Source organism: Pseudoliparis swirei, chromosome 2, assembly GCF_029220125.1.
Source record: "Pseudoliparis swirei isolate HS2019 ecotype Mariana Trench chromosome 2, NWPU_hadal_v1, whole genome shotgun sequence".
Lineage (NCBI taxonomy): Eukaryota > Metazoa > Chordata > Actinopteri > Perciformes > Liparidae > Pseudoliparis > Pseudoliparis swirei.
In genome coordinates, this window is record NC_079389.1 from 23,886,145 (window position 1) to 23,906,933 (window position 20,789).

General features: G+C 47.7%; 1 protein-coding gene across 1 annotated transcript in view; it reads left to right on the plus strand.

The window, feature by feature from the left end:
* The window catches only part of LOC130205281 (titin-like), a 174,640-nt gene that overhangs the window by 1,907 nt on the left and 151,944 nt on the right, over window positions 1-20,789 (plus strand). The window contains 22 exon segments of the mRNA XM_056432542.1: window positions 4,453-4,538; window positions 4,629-4,843; window positions 5,118-5,355; window positions 9,203-9,262; window positions 9,353-9,611; window positions 9,753-9,822; window positions 9,974-10,177; window positions 10,635-10,777; window positions 12,695-12,840; window positions 13,083-13,310; window positions 13,408-13,649; window positions 13,727-13,959; window positions 14,052-14,216; window positions 14,312-14,480; window positions 14,735-16,422; window positions 16,510-16,788; window positions 17,730-17,996; window positions 18,345-18,617; window positions 18,701-18,964; window positions 19,535-19,795; window positions 19,879-20,139; window positions 20,504-20,767. Of these exon segments, the coding sequence (XP_056288517.1) occupies window positions 4,453-4,538; window positions 4,629-4,843; window positions 5,118-5,355; window positions 9,203-9,262; window positions 9,353-9,611; window positions 9,753-9,822; window positions 9,974-10,177; window positions 10,635-10,777; window positions 12,695-12,840; window positions 13,083-13,310; window positions 13,408-13,649; window positions 13,727-13,959; window positions 14,052-14,216; window positions 14,312-14,480; window positions 14,735-16,422; window positions 16,510-16,788; window positions 17,730-17,996; window positions 18,345-18,617; window positions 18,701-18,964; window positions 19,535-19,795; window positions 19,879-20,139; window positions 20,504-20,767 (6,015 nt within the window).

Consider the following 20,789-nt stretch of genomic DNA (forward strand, 5'->3'; position numbering starts at 1 on the left):
GATGTATGTGTGACATGTCCTGTAGTCTGGATCAGGGTGAGGGCCTTTAGGATGTATGTGTGACATGTACTGTAGTCTGGATCAAGGTGAGGGTCTTTAGGATGTATGTGTGACATGTACTGTAGTCTGGATCAAGGTGAGGGTCTTTAGGATGTATGTGTGACATGTACTGTAGTCTGGATCAGGGTGAGGGCCTTTAGGATGTATGTGTGACATGTACTGTAGTCTGGATCAGGGTGAGGGCCTTTAGGATGTATGTGTGACATGTACTGTAGTCTGGATCAGGGTGAGGGCCTTTAGGATGTATGTGTGACATGTACTGTAGTCTGGATCAAGGTGAGGGCCTTTAGGATGTATGTGTGACATGTCCTGTAGTCTGGATCAGGGTGAGGGCCTTTAGGATGTATGTGTGACATGTCCTGTAGTCTGGATCAGGGTGAGGGCCTTTAGGATGTATGTGTGACATGTACTGTAGTCTGGATCAGGGTGAGGGCCTTTAGGATGTATGTGTGACATGTACTGTAGTCTGGATCAGGGTGAGGGCCTTTAGGATGTATGTGTGACATGTACTGTAGTCTGGATCAAGGTGAGGGTCTTTAGGATGTATGTGTGACATGTCCTGTAGTCTGGATCAGGGTGAGGGCCTTTAGGATGTATGTGTGACATGTACTGTAGTCTGGATCAAGGTGAGGGTCTTTAGGATGTATGTGTGACATGTACTGTAGTCTGGATCAAGGTGAGGGTCTTTAGGATGTATGTGTGACATGTACTGTAGTCTGGATCAGGGTGAGGGCCTTTAGGATGTATGTGTGACATGTACTGTAGTCTGGTTCAGGGTGAGGGCCTTTAGGATGTATGTGTGACATGTACTGTAGTCTGGATCAAGGTGAGGGTCTTTAGGATGTATGTGTGACATGTCCTGTAGTCTGGATCAGGGTGAGGGCCTTTAGGATGTATGTGTGACATGTACTGTAGTCTGGATCAGGGTGAGGGCCTTTAGGATGTATGTGTGACATGTCCTGTAGTCTGGATCAGGGTGAGGGTCTTTAGGATGTATGTGTGACATGTACTGTAGTCTGGATCAGGGTGAGGGCCTTTAGGATGTATGTGTGACATGTCCTGTAGTCTGGATCAGGGTGAGGGTCTTTAGGATGTATGTGTGACATGTCCTGTAGTCTGGATCAGGGTGAGGGCCTTTAGGATGTATGTGTGACATGTACTGTAGTCTGGATCAGGGTGAGGGTCTTTAGGATGTATGTGTGACATGTACTGTAGTCTGGATCAGGGTGAGGGCCTTTAGGATGTATGTGTGACATGTACTGTAGTCTGGATCAGGGTGAGGGCCTTTAGGATGTATGTGTGACATGTCCTGTAGTCTGGATCAGGGTGAGGGTCTTTAGGATGTATGTGTGACATGTACTGTAGTCTGGATCAAGGTGAGGGTCTTTAGGATGTATGTGTGACATGTACTGTAGTCTGGATCAAGGTAAGGGTCTTTAGGATGTATGTGTGACATGTACTGTAGTCTGGATCAAGGTGAGGGCCTTTAGGATGTATGTGTGACATGTACTGTAGTCTGGATCAGGGTGAGGGCCTTTAGGATGTATGTGTGACATGTCCTGTAGTCTGGATCAGGGTGAGGGCCTTTAGGATGTATGTGTGACATGTCCTGTAGTCTGGATCAGGGTGAGGGTCTTTAGGATGTATGTGTGACATGTACTGTAGTCTGGATCAAGGTGAGGGTCTTTAGGATGTATGTGTGACATGTACTGTAGTCTGGATCAGGGTGAGGGCCTTTAGGATGTATGTGTGACATGTACTGTAGTCTGGATCAAGGTGAGGGTCTTTAGGATGTATGTGTGACATGTACTGTAGTCTGGATCAGGGTGAGGGCCTTTAGGATGTATGTGTGACATGTACTGTAGTCTGGATCAGGGTGAGGGCCTTTAGGATGTATGTGTGACATGTACTGTAGTCTGGATCAGGGTGAGGGCCTTTAGGATGTATGTGTGACATGTACTGTAGTCTGGTTCAGGGTGAGGGCCTTTAGGATGTATGTGTGACATGTACTGTAGTCTGGATCAGGGTGAGGGCCTTTAGGATGTATGTGTGACATGTACTGTAGTCTGGATCAAGGTGAGGGTCTTTAGGATGTATGTGTGACATGTACTGTAGTCTGGATCAGGGTGAGGGCCTTTAGGATGTATGTGTGACATGTCCTGTAGTCTGGATCAGGGTGAGGGCCTTTAGGATGTATGTGTGACATGTACTGTAGTCTGGATCAAGGTGAGGGCCTTTAGGATGTATGTGTGACATGTCCTGTAGTCTGGATCAGGGTGAGGGCCTTTAGGATGTATGTGTGACATGTACTGTAGTCTGGATCAGGGTGAGGGCCTTTAGGATGTATGTGTGACATGTACTGTAGTCTGGATCAGGGTGAGGGCCTTTAGGATGTATGTGTGACATGTCCTGTAGTCTGGATCAGGGTGAGGGCCTTTAGGATGTATGTGTGACATGTACTGTAGTCTGGATCAGGGTGAGGGCCTTTAGGATGTATGTGTGACATGTACTGTAGTCTGGATCAAGGTGAGGGCCTTTAGGATGTATGTGTGACATGTACTGTAGTCTGGATCAGGGTGAGGGCCTTTAGGATGTATGTGTGACATGTACTGTAGTCTGGATCAGGGTGAGGGCCTTTAGGATGTATGTGTGACATGTCCTGTAGTCTGGATCAGGGTGAGGGCCTTTAGGATGTATGTGTGACATGTACTGTAGTCTGGATCAGGGTGAGGGCCTTTAGGATGTATGTGTGACATGTCCTGTAGTCTGGATCAAGGTGAGGGCCTTTAGGATGTATGTGTGACATGTACTGTAGTCTGGATCAGGGTGAGGGCCTTTAGGATGTATGTGTGACATGTACTGTAGTCTGGATCAGGGTGAGGGCCTTTAGGATGTATGTGTGACATGTCCTGTAGTCTGGATCAGGGTGAGGGTCTTTAGGATGTATGTGTGACATGTACTGTAGTCTGGATCAAGGTGAGGGTCTTTAGGATGTATGTGTGACATGTACTGTAGTCTGGATCAAGGTGAGGGCCTTTAGGATGTATGTGTGACATGTCCTGTAGTCTGGATCAGGGTGAGGGCCTTTAGGATGTATGTGTGACATGTCCTGTAGTCTGGATCAAGGTGAGGGCCTTTAGGATGTATGTGTGACATGTACTGTAGTCTGGATCAGGGTGAGGGTCTTTAGGATGTATGTGTGACATGTACTGTAGTCTGGATCAGGGTGAGGGCCTTTAGGATGTATGTGTGACATGTCCTGTAGTCTGGATCAGGGTGAGGGCCTTTAGGATGTATGTGTGACATGTACTGTAGTCTGGATCAGGGTGAGGGCCTTTAGGATGTATGTGTGACATGTACTGTAGTCTGGATCAGGGTGAGGGCCTTTAGGATGTATGTGTGACATGTCCTGTAGTCTGGATCAGGGTGAGGGCCTTTAGGATGTATGTGTGACATGTACTGTAGTCTGGATCAGGGTGAGGGCCTTTAGGATGTATGTGTGACATGTCCTGTAGTCTGGATCAGGGTGAGGGCCTTTAGGATGTATGTGTGACATGTCCTGTAGTCTGGATCAAGGTGAGGGTCTTTAGGATGTATGTGTGACATGTCCTGTAGTCTGGTTCAGGGTGAGGGCCTTTAGGATGTATGTGTGACATGTCCTGTAGTCTGGATCAGGGTGAGGGCCTTTAGGATGTATGTGTGACATGTACTGTAGTCTGGATCAGGGTGAGGGCCTTTAGGATGTATGTGTGACATGTCCTGTAGTCTGGATCAAGGTGAGGGCCTTTAGGATGTATGTGTGACATGTACTGTAGTCTGGATCAGGGTGAGGGCCTTTAGGATGTATGTGTGACATGTCCTGTAGTCTGGATCAGGGTGAGGGCCTTTAGGATGTATGTGTGACATGTCCTGTAGTCTGGATCAAGGTGAGGGTCTTTAGGATGTATGTGTGACATGTCCTGTAGTCTGGATCAGGGTGAGGGCCTTTAGGATGTATGTGACATGTCCTGTAGTCTGGATCAGGGTGAGGGCCTTTAGGATGTATGTGTGACATGTCCTGTAGTCTGGTTCAGGGTGAGGGCCTTTAGGATGTATGTGTGACATGTCCTGTAGTCTGGATCAGGGTGAGGGCCTTTAGGATGTATGTGTGACATGTCCTGTAGTCTGGTTCAGGGTGAGGGTCTTTAGGATGTATGTGTGACATGTACTGTAGTCTGGATCAGGGTGAGGGCCTTTAGGATGTATGTGTGACATGTACTGTAGTCTGGATCAGGGTGATGAATCTGAGCCAGTCTGGGATCCTGTGTGCATGTTGACATACCGATGTTGAGATAATGCTGGGATGAGGATTAAGTTCCAGTTTAACTTGCTAAACTATACCTTTGTGTTCAGGTGAAGAAGCCGTCCCAGCAAAGAAGACAAAGACCGTGGTTTCAACCTCTCAGATTTCACAGACACGTCAGACCAGAGTGGAAAAGGTACTCATGAGTCCACAAATACGATTTGATCGTGATCTAATCCGGGATCTTTGAATGTCGTTGAGTCTCGTCCCTATTCTGTGTCCTCAGAGGATGGACGCCAGCTTCCAGGGCTCCACCATGATGGAGATGCATGTGGAGGGAGCCCAGCTCACTCAGCTGCTGGCTCACAAGACTCCCCCCAAAGTTCCTCCCAAACCCTCGTCCAAGTCCCCGACTCAGTCCTCGTTAGTGGCGAAGGTGTCCGGAGTCCGCCAGCAGTCGGCGTCACCTGTCCGTCATGTGAAGGCACCAACACCCGTCAGGTGGGAGGAGCCTTTCGTTGTTCTTAATGATCGTTTTGAGACTTCTTGATTACATTTTTTACTGTACATGAAATCACAAATGTTTTAGAGCCGCCTGGTAATAATGAACTTCAGTAGTCGGATCCAGAAGCAACACATGTACGACCTAATGTGTCGTGTAATATAACTTTTCAGTGAAAGATGTTGGGTTGTAGTTGTACTGAAGGGATGTGAGCGGGGCGATGATGTTATGGGAGGTTGGCGCTGTAACGAGACCTCCATCCCCCGTCTCCAGGCCGGCCTCTCCCACTTCAAGACTCTCGTACTCCCCCATCAGGCCGGTCAAGTCCCCCACCGCCGCACGCAAGCTGGCGGTGGCCGCCGGCGACGTCCTGCCGCCCTGGAAGCAGGGAGAGTTCACGGCAGAGGCCAGCTACACCAGCATGAGCAGCATGAGCAGCATGAGCAGCAGCACCGTCACCCAGATGGGCCAGCAGCAGCACTGGGAGCAGCAGGTCACCGGGGTCAAACAGGTGAGGGAGTTATGCATTAGAGAAACCTGGAGGACAGACGGTGAGAGACGAGATTATTCACAATATACATGCAGACCAGAACCTCTTGTTGTAAAATATCATGTTTAAGTCAGGACGAGAGGTCTGGTGCTAAAAGAATTTCAAAGGGTTGAGCTACAGTTCCTCAAAACACCACCAGGTGCAGATTTCTGGAAAGCTCTGACTGTATTGAAGTGAAAGACACTTTTCTCTTCTGATACATTTTCAGAAAGAGTAACAAAAGCAAAATATTTCTTCAAACCGTCTACATGTTCGCGTCCATCAAATTGCTCCTTTCATTTGGTCTGTCCCCAAATATATGTGTACATTTGTATGCTGAACAGCCAAATGAAGACCAGAGTCATGCTATGATTTGGTTATGAGCCTCAAACTGTTGAAATGGAGTCAGTCACCTGGAACACCTGATGACTCGAGTTTAATACCAGAAGGTCCTTCTCACGACCACAAGTCCTTCCTGCGACCACAAGTCCTTCCTGCGACCACAAGGTCTGTCTGGCGACCACAAGGTCCTTCCTGCGACCACAAGTCCTTCTTGCGACCACAAGTCCTTCTTGCAACCACAAGGTCCGTCTTGCGACCACAAGGTCCGTCTTACGACCACAAGGTCCTTCCTGCGACCACAAGGTCCGTCTTACGACCACAAGGTCCGTCTTGCGACCACAAGGTCCTTCTTGCAACCACAAGGTCCTTCCTGCGACCACAAGGTCCGTCTTACGACCACAAGGTCCGTCTTACGACCACAAGGTCCGTCTTACGACCACAAGGTCCGTCTTACGACCACAAGGTCCTTCGTGCGACCATAAGGTCCATCTTACAACCACAAGGTCCGTCTTACGACCACAAGGTCCTTCTTGCGACCACAAGGTCCTTCTTACGACCACAAGGTCCTTCTTACGACCACAAGGTCTTTCTTACGACCACAAGGTCCATCTTACGACCACAAGGTCCTTCTTGCGACCACAAGTCTGTCTTACGACCACAAGGTCCGTCTTACGACCACAAGGTCCGTCTTACGACCACAAGGTCCTTCTTGCGACCACAAGTCTGTCTTACGACCACAAGGTCCGTCTTACGACCACAAGGTTCGTCTTACGACCACAAGGTCCGTCTTACGACCACAAGGTCCTTCTTGCGACCACAAGGTCCTTCTTACGACTACAAGGTCCTTCTTACGACCACAAGGTCCATCTTACGACCACAAGGTCCTTCTTGCGACCACAAGGTCCTTCTTGCGACCACAAGTCTGTCTTACGACCACAAGGTCCGTCTTACGACCACAAGGTCCTTCTTGCGACCACAAGGTCCTTCTTGCGACCACAAGTCTGTCTTACGACCACAAGGTCCGTCTTACGACCACAAGGTCCGTCTTACGACCACAAGGTCCTTCTTGCGACCACAAGTCTGTCTTACGACCACAAGGTCCTTCTTGCGACCATAAGGTCCTTCTTGCGACCACAAGGTCCTTCTTACGACCACAAGGTCCTTCTTGCGACCACAAGTCTGTCTTACGACCACAAGGTCCGTCTTACGACCACAAGGTCCGTCTTACCACAAGGTCCTTCTTACGACCACAAGGTCCTTCTTGCGACCACAAGTCTGTCTTACGACCACAAGGTCCGTCTTACGACCACAAGGTCCGTCTTACGACCACAAGGTCCTTCTTGCGACCACAAGGTCCTTCTTACGACCACAAGGTCCTTCTTACGACCACAAGGTCCTTCTTACGACCACAAGGTCCTTCTTGCGACCACAAGTCTGTCTTACGACCACAAGGTCCGTCTTACGACCACAAGGTCCTTCTTGCGACCACAAGGTCCTTCTTGCGACCACAAGTCTGTCTTACGACCACAAGGTCCGTCTTACGACCACAAGGTCCGTCTTACGACCACAAGGTCCTTCTTGCGACCACAAGTCTGTCTTACGACCACAAGGTCCTTCTTACGACCACAAGGTCCATCTTACGACCACAAGGTCCTTCTTGCGACCACAAGTCTTTCTTACGACCACAAGGTCCGTCTTACGACCACAAGGTCCTTCTTGCGACCACAAGGTCCTTCTTACGACCACAAGGTCCTTCTTGCGACCACAAGGTCCTTCTTACGACCACAAGGTCCTTCTTGCGACCACAAGGTCCTTCTTGCGACCACAAGTCTGTCTTACGACCACAAGGTCCGTCTTACGACCACAAGGTCCGTCTTACGACCACAAGGTCCTTCTTGCGACCACAAGTCTGTCTTACGACCACAAGGTCCGTCTTACGACCACAAGGTCCGTCTTACGACCACAAGGTCCTTCTTGCGACCACAAGTCTGTCTTACGACCACAAGGTCCGTCTTACGACCACAAGGTCCGTCTTACGACCACAAGGTCCTTCTTGCGACCACAAGTCTGTCTTACGACCACAAGGTCCTTCTTGCGACCATAAGGTCCTTCTTGCGACCACAAGGTCCTTCTTACGACCACAAGGTCCATCTTACGACCACAAGGTCCTTCTTCGACCACAAGGTCCTGTCTTACGACCACAAGGTCCTTCTTACGACCACAAGGTCCTTCTTACGACCACAAGGTCCTTCTTGCGACCACAAGTCTGTCTTACGACCACAAGGTCCGTCTTACGACCACAAGGTCCTTCTTGCGACCATAAGGTCCTTCTTGCGACCACAAGGTCCTTCTTGCGACCACAAGTCCGTCTTACGACCACAAGGTCCTTCTTGCGACCACAAGGTCCTTCTTGCGACCACAAGGTCCTTCTTGCGACCACAAGGTCCTTCTTGCGACCACAAGTCCGTCTTACGACCACAAGGTCCGTCTTACGACCACAAGGTCCTTCTTGCGACCACAAGGTCCGTCTTACGACCACAAGGTCCGTCTTACGACCACAAGGTCCTTCTTGCGACCACAAGTCTGTCTTACGACCACAAGGTCCGTCTTACGACCACAAGTCCGTCTTACGACCACAAGTCCTTCTTGCAACCATAAGGTCTGTCTGGCGACCACAAGGTCCTTCTTACGACCACAAGTCCGTCTTACGACCACAAGGTCCGTCTTACGACCACAAGTCCTTCTTACGACCACAAGTCCGTCTTACGACCACAAGGTCTGTCTTACGACCACAAGGTCCTTCTTGCGACCACAAGGTCCACCATTGGGACATGAACTCATCTGGTTCTGAGTTCGGTATGAACAAGGGAGGCTGTGAAGGGTTCACCGACCGAGACGCTACGTCTTCAGTCGAAGAAGAGCGAGAAAGACACAAACAAAAATGACGTGTTTGAGTCCATCGTACGCTTGGCCTTCCAGCAGGAAGCTCTTCATCGCCAGTGAAGACGTCCCAGTTGCTCTTTTATCTTCTTGAGTTTGGTTACCAGTTGACTTTCCTGCACTTTCACTGCTGTGGAAGACTCTTGATGGACTTTCAACATTTGTCATATTTCTTGCTATGGAAACATGTAAACAGGATTCTTGCCTACAGAGGTGTTCTCGTTTGCTGTCTTTCACAGAGACGGGGGGCGGGGGCGTCCAGGGGTCAAATGTTAACTCTAGTTTTAAATCAGGTGTTCTTGAGTTGGGTGAATATCTCTCTAAAAAACCTGAACGATGCTCCTGACAACCTCGTTCTCACCTCTTGAGCCCATCCAGGATCCCCACATCCATCCACATGTCTTTTCTTGATATGTTTGATGTGTAGAACACGTTGGAAGTCTTGTCCAGCGTCTGTTTGCTTAGTTGGGTCCTTTGTTGTGGATTTTTGAAGTCATGTATTTTAGTTCAGTGGTTAATTGCTAACCAATCCGTGACTATTCGACAGGTGATGGAGGCAGCAGCCGTACCTACGGGTGTCGCCGTGATCCCGGCCACACTGGTGTCGGTAAGTGTCCTTTCCCCCCCTCAAAACCATGAAATATATGATTGCCGCTGTGGGAAAATAGCATTTTCCTAAGTGTTGTTTTGTGTGCAGGGTTTGAAGAACACAAACGTGACGGAGGGCGAGTCGATGACCCTGGAGTGCCAGATCAGCGGTCACCCCACGCCTCTCATCCTGTGGTTCAGAGAGGACTACAAGATCGAGAGCTCCATCGACTTCCAGATAAGCTACGAGTTCGGGTTCGCCCGGCTGGTGATCCGCGAGGTGTTCGCCGAAGACAGCGGACGCTTCACCTGCACCGCCACCAACGAGGCGGGAACCGTCAGCACCTCCTGCTACCTGCTGGTCCAGGGTCAGTACAGGAGGGTGGGAGATTAGTTTGCATTCCAGATGACTGAAATAAGACATCTGGAATGTCCCTCTGACTGTACGGGTACCTCTTTAGTCCATTGTTTTCACATCAGTTCATCTTCTGTCTAACTTCCTCCTCTAGTGTCCGAGGACATCGAGAGCAGAGAGGAGATCGCTGTCGTCACCGAACATGTTGAAACTGCTGAGAAACTGTGAGTCGATCCTTCAAAGTCATCAAAATGAATTAACGCAGTGTGTCGGGTGAACATTAACTCTAGAAAGCATGTTTTCATCGGTGGGGTTTAAAGATGGCTAACAGTACAGCTCGGTCCCGGTGATTCTGAAACAAATTTGTCTTTTCAGAGAAACTGAAGAAGCCAGAGAGGAGAGCGTGTCTCAGGTGAGCGTGGCCGAGGTCGATGCCGCCGCTCCCTTCTTCATCAGGACGCCCACCGTCCAGAAGCTGGTGGAAGGAGGAAGCGTCCTGTTTGAGTGCCAAGTCGGGGGAAGCCCCAAACCTCACATCATCTGGAAGAAGGGCGGCATCCCGCTCACGACCGGATACAGGTACGCAGCGCTCATGCTTTCATGGTCCCCAGAGGAAGAGTCGGGGGGTTATTTTGTATTTGATTTATTTGATGATTCTGCACGTGATCTTTTTCCTGTCTTGGGTTTGAATATTTAACTCGGAGCATACAAAACAAGTAAATATCTTACGGGTTCACAGTGTGGGACAACCTTAAAGCTTCTTCTGCAGAATTGAAAGATGAATGATGCCAATAGTTAAGTTGAAACAGTATGAATCTGATGCTTTGATAGTCGTCTCTGCCTCTTCCGGACATTTCTTGAGCTTTTTGCTGCTTGAGATGCTTCTCTCTTGACTGACCTTTAGGACAACCCTTACACGTTTACCATGAAGACAAATCATTTGAATGTTGACTGTAATGGTCACTGCTGCCTCCAGGGGGCACTCCCCATCATTGTATGGCCTTGAAAACGCTCTTTCTCCTCCATGGTCCATCAGATACAAAGTTGCCTACAAGAAGGAGACGGGAGAATGCAAGTTGGAGATCTCCATGACCTTTGCGGATGATGCCGGAGAATACTCTGTCTTTGTGAAGAACCAGCTGGGAGAAGTCTCGGCCTCCGCCGTTCTGCTGGACGAAGGTACACTCTAAAAAAAAAAAAGTTGAGTCAACTTAAAAAAGTGAGGCAACCAGCTGCAAAGCCTTTTTGAGTTCACTCAACTAAGGGCTAATGTGTTGTGTCAACTTATGATAAGAAGTTCACTCAAAGTGATATCTTAAGTTTGTCAAATGTAACTTTACTATTCAGACGTACTTATGTATTTAAGTTAACACTACTTAAAATATTGCATTTGATAGTTACATCTACTCGTGTACTTAAGTTCCGAACACTTAAAATATTAAATTGGAGAAACTTTAAATTGTGTGTTCTTGTAGATTAAAAACATACATCAACAGCACTTAACATTTTTTGTTGAGAGAACTTACTTTTAACTTAAAATGTTTTGTTACTAAATTTCACTGCCCATTATTTGAGTACACTCAACATTCTTTGCAACGTTGCCCTCATTTAAATTAATTAAAAATGTACACCGTTTTCTTTGGAAAAGTCAACAGTTAAAGAAAACAAACTTCTTAAAACACAAAATGTTTATTAACAATAACTAAACATTTGTTTGCATAACTATATGAATTCCAGGTGTCAACACTTGAACATAGACAGCAGAGTATGAGGGGCCACATCCATAAAAATCAAAATTCTGTTTTGTGAATCCAAAATCAAGGCCTGAAACAATCTTTGGAACATGGTTGTGACACGTGTGTAGCCCTCACGAGTAGGTTTCCCCCCCCCCTCCTCCTAAAGCACCAATAAGCAACAAGTAGCCAGAGGGATATTCGGTAATAAGGTTTATTCCGACAGCAGACTGTGTCTCTGCTCTCCACGCTCCTCCTCTCTCCTGTCTGTCCAGCTCCTTTATGGAGACAGACTCAGATAACCAACACAGATCGTCATCAGCTGGACTGATTACCAATCCGATTACCAATCAGTCCAGCTGATGACAATCAGACACCGTTCCCTGAACCACACCCCCGCTCCACCCACTCTGCAGCCGAGCCTTAACACCCCCCGCTGCCACAATGGTATATGATGGAACATATATACAACACAGAAGGACAATGGCATTCCCTTGAAACTGGGCTGCTTGAGAAAACAAGCATACAGAGACTATAATAAATATTCACCGCCTCTTTTAAATTTTCATATTTTTTCTTCCCATTCTGTAACAATACAATTTAAAAGTCAAAAGACATTTTTATGCAGATTTTTAAAACTAAAATATACCACTTTCATACAAGAGTCACCTCCTACACATTAGTATTATAGTATTTCAATCTTCATAGTCTGTTAAATTAAATAAATAAATTGAGCAAAATACAGGGAAACATTTGCTCTCACGGTACAGGCTCCCTTTAATTCAATAAGTGACAAAAACCTGAACTGGAGCAAATCTGCCATTAAACAATGGACAATATCCTTCCAAATCTAATCTATATCTAAATATAATAAACAAACAATGGTATCAAAAACCAATGTATTTTAAACAGGGGCTAAAGAAAATATTTTTATATTATTTAAAATATGAGATTAAAGTAGTATATATATGTATTTACATATATATATATGTATTTGTATATATATATGTGTGTGTGTGTTTACTGACATACATGCGCAGTGGCCTTAGTTACCTCAGCAGATGCCCAAACCACTATATTAAGTTTTCTCAACTTAACATTTTAAGTGGATTCCACTCTTTATTAATGAAATTGACACTTTGAGTTCGTTCAACTTTTTTCAAAAGCATTTGTTGACTCAACTTAAAAAAATGTGTTAGGACAACAAATTTGAAGTTGGGCTTTTTAGAGTGTACGTGACCGTCTCCATCGACTCCACCGTTCACTGGAGAGGTCATGTTGGCATTGGCTTCAGAACAAGAGCTGCAGATCACTTGTTTTTCTCTGAGCTCATGTAACATGGAAGGCTTTGTTTTGCTCACAGACGAATACGAAGTCTACATGAAGAAACAGGAAGCAACCTTTACGACTGAAATGACAGCCATGGTGCAGGAGCCCAGAGTGGGAGACGTTCCTCCTGTGGTCATTACGAGGATGGAGCAGATGAGCACTACCATTGTCTCTGGACAGGTACGAGCGTCATGAGCCAGTCAGAGACTTTCCCAACATGTGATGTGATCGGGTCACGTTGTTGGTTCAAACTGTTTTGTATTCACATCATTTACAATGTTTCTTGGGACTCTGACAATATTCAGATAACCTTATGTCACCACTAAAACAATGTTAAAACTATAAATGACTGCCAAAGAGCTCCTGAGCACCTGAGGATGTTAAGGTCAAATATCTGACGTTGGGTCTCAATTCATCTGCAGGAATTCCATATTTCTTCCATTGAGCAGAGGATCATGCACGAGATTGAACTCTGCATTATGAGGATTAGCTACAGAGAGATAGTGACAGAGGACGGAGAGTTGATGGTGACTGCTGACCCCAATGAGGCCGTGCAGCCCGTCTTTGACACTCCCGTCAAGAACTATAGGATCATGGAGGGAATGGGAGTCACTTTCCACTGCAAGATGGCTGGAAACCCACTCCCCAAGGTACTACATATTTAAAGAATTTGGGATTAAAGATATAAATTGGAATTGCACGTAAGCATCCGCAGTAGTCCAACAATAACAATCTGTCTTCTCCCAGATTGCTTGGTACAAAGACGGACAGCGCATGAGGGCTGGTGACCATTACCAGATGGAGGCTCTTCAGGACGGGCGAGCCAGCCTCCGCCTGCCCGTGGTGCTCCCGGAGGATGAGGGCGTGTACACCGCCTTCGCCACCAACATGAAGGGAAACTCCGTCAGCTCTGGGAAGCTCTACGTGGAGCCGTCCGGAGTTGCGACACCTCAGAGGTTCACACCGCAGCCAGCGATGCAGAGAATCAGGTGAGGATCGGGTCTCGGTGTGGAGGCCCAGCGACTGGCTTTAGAGCTCCGTGCTGACGACTCTGCTCCTTCCTCAGATCCACATCTCCTCGCTCTCTGAGCCGCTCACCTGGACGTTCTTCCAGTCGTTCTCCCGGACGTTCTCCGGCCCGCCGACTTGACGAGACGGACGAGGCTCAGCTGGAAAGACTCTACAAGCCTGTTTTCGTCCTGAAACCTTCATCATGCAGATGCTCCGAGGGGCAAACTGCCAGATTCGACCTGAAGGTCGTTGGCAGGCCGATGCCCGACACATTCTGGTTCCATAACGGTGAGTTAAAAATAGGCAACTCTTCAGTAAGGTGTGCTTGCACACGATTTGTTGTCCTCATCATAACCAAAATCCACACTTGACCTTCTCAGGACAACAAGTGGTCAACGACTACACCCACAAGATAGTGATCAAAGAGGACGGTACCCAGTCCCTGATCATCGTCCCGGCCATGCCACAGGACTCTGGAGAGTGGACAGTCGTCGCTCAGAACCGAGCCGGACGGGCGTCCATCTCCATCACTCTCACAGTTGATGGTATGCCGCAGCTCCCCGTGGGCTCTCTGTGAAACCTTCTGCTCATCTTCATTCATTGACTTTATGGTTTCAATTGATTTATTTTTCTCTTTCAGCTAAAGAAACCTTGGCACGCCCTCAGTTCATTGAGAAGCTGAGGAACATCAGTGTGAAGCAGGGCACTCTGGTTGAACTGGCCGTCAAAGCCATTGGAAACCCCCTGCCTGACATCGTCTGGCTGAAAAACAGCGACATCATCACCCCACACAAGCACCCACAAATCAGGTATGTTTTCTATTAGTTGTATTATCAGTAATTATATAGTGTGTCTCTGTTGCACGAACTGAGTTGATAGTTTGGTATTTTTATTTCGATGACATCCAGTTTTTATAATCCCTTGTCCAATCCCGGTCATCATGATAAAGTATGTAGTCAGAGAGATACGCAACAGGCTCTCAAAGAATACAAATGGACATTTCCATTACAAGTAAAAATCCAAATGTTAATATGGATTGTTAATATGACAATCAATCTTCCAGGGTTGAGGGAACGAAAGGAGAGGCCAAATTCCAGATTCCTTCAGCAACCGGCCCAGACAGTGCCTGGTACACAGCTACAGCCATCAACAGGGCTGGCCGAGACACCACTCGCTGCAGGGTCAATGTTGAGGTGGACTATGTTGAGCCTGAACCAGAGAGGAAGCTCATTATTCCCAAAGGAACCTACAAGGCCAAGGAGATCGCCCCTCCGGAGTTGGAGCCCCTTCATCTGCGGTATGGCCAAGAGCAGTGGGAGGAGGGCGACCTGTATGACAAAGAGAAGCAGCAGAAACCACAGTTCAAGAAGAAGCTGACCTCCATCAGGATGAAGCGTTGCGGTCCGGCTCACTTTGAGTGCCGACTGACTCCTATCGGCGACCCCAGCATGGTGGCGGAGTGGCTGCACGACGGCAAACCCCTGGACGCCGCTAACAGGCTGCGCATGGTCAACGAATTCGGCTTCTGCAGTCTGGACTACGGCCGCCACGCCAGAGACAGTGGCGTCATAACCTGCAGAGCCACCAACAAGTACGGAGCCGACCAAACCTCGGCCACCCTGGTCGTCAAGGACGAGAAGGGTCTGGTCGAGGAGTCGCAGCTCCCTGAAGGCAGGAGGGGAGCACACCGTATTGATGAGATGGAACGCATGGCTCATGAGGGAGGACCCTACGGAGTCACCACTGATGACGAATTTGAGAAGACCAAACCCGAGATAGTCCTCGTTCCTGAACCAGCCAGAGTGCTGCAAGGCGACATTGCGCGATTCCGCTGCCGAGTGACCGGCTACCCACTACCCAAGGTCAACTGGTACCTCAACGGACAACTGATCCGCAAGAGCAAGAGGTACAGGATTCATTACGACGGTATTTACTATTTCGAGATCACTGAAACCAAATCCTATGATTCAGGAGAGGTCAGAATAGTAGCAGAAAACAACTTGGGCTCAGCCGAGCATACCGTGAAGCTGGAGATTCAGGAGAAAGAGGACTTCAGAACTCATCTGCGCCGTGCCCCAGAGGGTAAGGCAGCTGAGGCCGCACCTGAACCTGGAAAAGTACAATTTGACGTGGTGAAGACTGAGAAACCTGCAGATGATTCTTCAAAAGAGGTGGTCAAGCTGAAGAAGGCTCACAGAATCATCCACGAGAAAGCCACGGAGGAGTCGGACGAGCTGAGGGGAAAGTTCAAGCGCAGGACGGAGGAAGGCTATTACGAGTCCATCACCGCCATGGAGCTCAAGTCACGTAAGAAAGACGAGTCCTACAAGGGTCTGCTGAAAAAAACCAAAGAGGAGCTGCTTCACCGCGCCATGGCGAAGGAGGAGGCTGAGAGGAAGAAGGAAGAGGAACGCAAGGTCACAGCTAAAGCTATGACACCAGAGAGGGTAAAGCTCTTAGCTAGCATGGAAGCTCCGAAGATCCTGGAGCGTATCACCAGCCAGACCGTCGCACAGGGCGACGAAGTCAAGTTCAGAGTCAGGGTCGTCGGCAGACCCAAACCAGAGTGCCAGTGGTTCAAAAATGGTGTTCTTCTGGAGAAGTCCCATCGTATTTCCTGGTTCTGGCCTGAGGATAACGTGTGTGAACTGGTGATCAGAGACGTCATAGCCGAGGATTCTGCGAGTGTCATGGTTAAAGCTTCAAGCACTGCCGGAGAGACTTCAAGCCACGCTTTCCTGCTGGTGCAAGGTACCAACTCTGAACTTTCTACAACGTCCATGCTATTCTACGTTTGAATTGTGTATTTTCTAACAGTGTTTCTTGTTATTCTTGCAGCCAAGACCGTGATCTCCTTCACGCAGAAGCTGGAGGAGGTCAAAGCTAAAGAAAAGGACACCATGGCGACCTTTGAGTGTGAAACCAATGAGCCTTTTGTCAAGGTCAAATGGCTGAAAAATAACGTGGAGATTTTCTCCGGAGACAAATACAGGATGCACTCAGACAGACAGGTCCACTTCCTGTCTGTGCTGACCATCAACATGAGAGACAACGCAGACTTCAGCTGCATGGTTATAGACGAGGACATCAGCACAACTGCCAAGCTCGATGTTGAAGGTGGGTTGGCTAACGATCGGACAATACCTCAACATGAATTTCTGCTAATTGGTTTAATTGGTTCCTTACATTCTGAGGTCACATAACATATTTAAAACACATCTAGCCTGTCTTAGGTTGAACCTAGTCCTATAACCGAGAACCTAGACCTGTTAACCTGTCTTAGGTTGAACCTAGTCCTATAACCGAGAACCTATACCTTTTAACCTGTCTTAGGTTTAACCTAGTCCTATAACCAAGAACCTAGACCTTTTAACCTGTCTTAGGTTGAACCTAGTCCTATAACTGAGAACCTAGACCTTTTAACCTGTCTTAGGTTGAACCTAGTCCTATAACCGAGAACCTAGACCTTTTAACCTGTCTTAGGTTTAACCTAGTCCTATAACCGAGAACCTATACCTTTTAACCTGTTTTAGGTTGAACCTAGTCCTATAACCGAGAACCTATACCTTTTAACCTGTCTTAGGTTTAACCTAGTCCTATAACCGAGAACCTAGACCTTTTAACCTGTCTTAGGTTGAACTTAGTCCTATAACCGAGAACCAAGACCTGTTAACCTGTCTTAGGTTGAACCTAGTCCTATAACCGAGATCCTATACCTTTGAACCTGTCTTAGGTTTAACCTAGTCCTATAACCAAGAACCTAGACCTTTTAACCTGTCTTAGGTTGAACCTAGTCCTATAACCGAGAACCTAGACCTTTTAACCTGTCTTAGGTTGAACCTAGTCCTATAACCGAGAACCTAGACCTTTTAACCTGTCTTAGGTTGAACCTAGTCCTATAACCGAGAACCAAGACCTGTTGACCTTCTTAAGTCACTTGAGTCCACGCAGGAAATGTTGTGAAGGAACAACTTAAACAAAGCCACTTAGCTCCAGTGTATGAATACTGCATATTTACTGCAGACACTGATCAACCATCTGTATTATGTCATGAACAGGAGCTCCGTTGGAGATCCTTGAGCAGCTGGAGAGCACCGAGGTTCCTGAGACGTACTCTGGAGAGTTTGATTGTGTGGTGTCCAGTGAGGACGCTGAAGGCAGCTGGTTCTTTGGAGAAAAGCTGCTTTCTCAAAGCAGCAAATACGTCATGTCCTCCCGCCGTGGAAGACATTCCCTGTCCGTAAAAGAGGTCAAGAAGGAGGACCAGGGGAAATATACCTTCAAAGTGGGAACTTTCAAGACAAGTGCATCACTGAAAATGAAATGTGAGTGATGGAAGTAACTTGTGTGTAATAAGTGTGGAGCATCAAGTCAATTCATCCAAAAATGAAATGATCCTACTTTCCCATTAAATTTGGAATCCGAGTTCATGATGCCTAGAGGGTGACTCCTCATGCGTTTTGTGACCTTCCGAATCTCCACGAAAACCCTCAGGGAAATTGTCTGCTTCAGAGTTTGGATATTTCATGTCTTTTCGAAAAAATCATGTTTGTTTCTAATCATCAATTTAATATATTGGGGTGTCAGGAGTACTGCAGCTTCTAGGGAGGTATATAGTGTGACTTATATTCTGGTTGCATCCAGTGGCTCACATGTTTTTCCTGTGGTCTCAGTGCGCCCCGTGACCCTGATACAGCCTCTGACTGACATAACCATCTGCGAGGGCGACATCGCTCAGCTGGAGGTCAAGTTCTCCCAGGAGAACGTTGAAGGAACCTGGATGAAGAACGAACAGCCGGCCACAGCCTCCAACCGTGTGCACATCGTTGTCGACAAACAGATCCACAAGCTTCTGATTGAAGACACCAACAAGGACGACACAGGAATGTACTCCTTTGTGGTTCCCGCCCAGGGGATCTCCACCGCTGCAAAGCTGCTCATTCAGAGTAAGGCCCCTCGGATGTCCGTCTCCTCAAGGACTCAGAGTTTCCAAATGAAATGGTACTACAGATTGTATCTTGTGTTGCAGCCATTGGCATCTTGAGCCCACTGAAGGACACTAGCGCCGTTGAGGGCACCAAGGCGGTCCTGGAGGCCAAGATCTCTGCTCAGGACGTCAGCTCGGTCAAATGGTTCCATGACGACAAACAGCTGACGGCCAGCGACAGAGTCCAGCTGGTGGCAAAGGGAGCCAAGCAGCGGTTGGTCTTCACCCGGACCTTCGCTTCTGACGAAGGGTGCTACAAGCTGATGGTCGGCCGTGCCGACACCAGCTGCAAATTCTCCGTTCAGAGTAAGTTTTACTTGGAAAGACTTAAGCATGTATTCCTACTTACAACCGACACACATATTATATTTTCAGTGAGATGAGTAAATTAGTAGAATCCCTTGTTTCGATTCGTTGTATGTTGTCATGGCGACTTATCATCAAGAAGACACCAAAGCACAGAGTAGTGAGTTGATGTTCAGATTCATGCCAAATTTAAAGGAAAGTCTTTCAAACTGAAGTCCTAACTAGAAAAGACAATAAGTTTTAGATTTCGTGAAATCACTGTCCGATGTGCCAGGAAATTAAATCCTGGTATTTACTGTGAAATATATTCATATATTCCTAAAGCCCAAAGAAGTCTATAATAATAAATGAAAGATATTTGGTGTCTCTGACCAATCAGACTGCAACATCCATTCCTGCAGCACCTTTACATTAACACAGGAACCTGACAGTTAGAATGACAAGACATTTTATTCATTACAGTTTCTGTGAAAGTACAAAAAGGATATTTTTGATTGTTAATTGTCATAAATGTGAAAGACGACTCTCGGACCATGAGTTTAATGGACTAACCGTGGTTCCGTCTCTCAGCCGTCCAGATCCTGAAACCGATCCAGGACAAGTCCTGCTCCGAGTCTGAGAATGTCACGTTCGATGCCGAGGTTTCTCACGCCGGCATCGACGCCTTCTGGACCTTCAAGAGGCAGCCGCTCAAAGCCGGCGCCAACTACAAGATGGAGTCCAAGAACAAGATCCACAAGCTGACCGTCATGAACGCAATGAAGGACGAGGAGGGCGAGTACATGTTCGCCGCCGGGGAGAAGATGTGCACCGCTTCCCTCACCGTGTCAGGTACGCCGCACTCTACGTTAAAGATGGCCTCTACTGCGAGGCGACGCGCTGCGGTGCTTACTGGAACTGCCTCCTGTCACCAGGTGGCGCTATCAAGAAGCCCTTGTATGACTTGGTGGTGGCCAACTCCCAGACCGCGGTGTTGGAGTGCGAGGTGGCGAATCCCACCACGGAGGGCAAGTGGCTGAAGGACGGCAATCGCGTGGACTTCAACGAGAACACGCTGAGCGAGGTGACCGGGGCCGTGCGGCGCCTCGTCATCGTCATCACCAAGGCAACCGACGTCGGAGAGTACACCTACCAGGTGGCAACCTCCAAGACCTCAGCCACCCTGAAAGTGGAAGGTGGGTCCAGTTTAAGAGGGTCACCAACCAGACGGAACCGGTTTTAGGTTTATTGAAAGGGAGCAATAAATGACAGAAATTTAAGAAACTGAAATTGGATTTTCATGTACTGATTAATATTGAATTATTTATCCAGAGACACATTAATTACGGAGTTTGGAGTACTTCAGATGTGAACTGTTTAGAATAGTTAAGCTCACCACAAGATAGGTGGTAGAACCAGCATATCTCCCAAAATGGTTAAACACAAATTAAGATCGATATTTATCAAATTTTGTCAGATTTTTGGCAAATACAGTGAATCTTCATAGCAATTTCTGCTTCCAGTACTGCTTACATTAACATCTATGTTCGTCCCTACCAGCTGTGAAGATCAAGAAGACCCTGAAGAACCTGAACGTGGTCCAGACTCAGGAAGCCGTCTTCAGCCTGGAGCTGACCCACGAGGACGTGAAGGGATCACAGTGGATCAGGAACGGCGTTGAGATGCAGCCCAGCGATAAATACGAGATCACGACCGAAGGCACAGTCCACACCCTGAAGATCAAGAGCTGCACCGCGCATGACGAGTCGGTTTACTCCTTCAAACTGGGGAAACTGGGCGCCAGCGCCAGGCTCAACGTTGAAAGTGAGCGGCCGCGGTTTCTTTA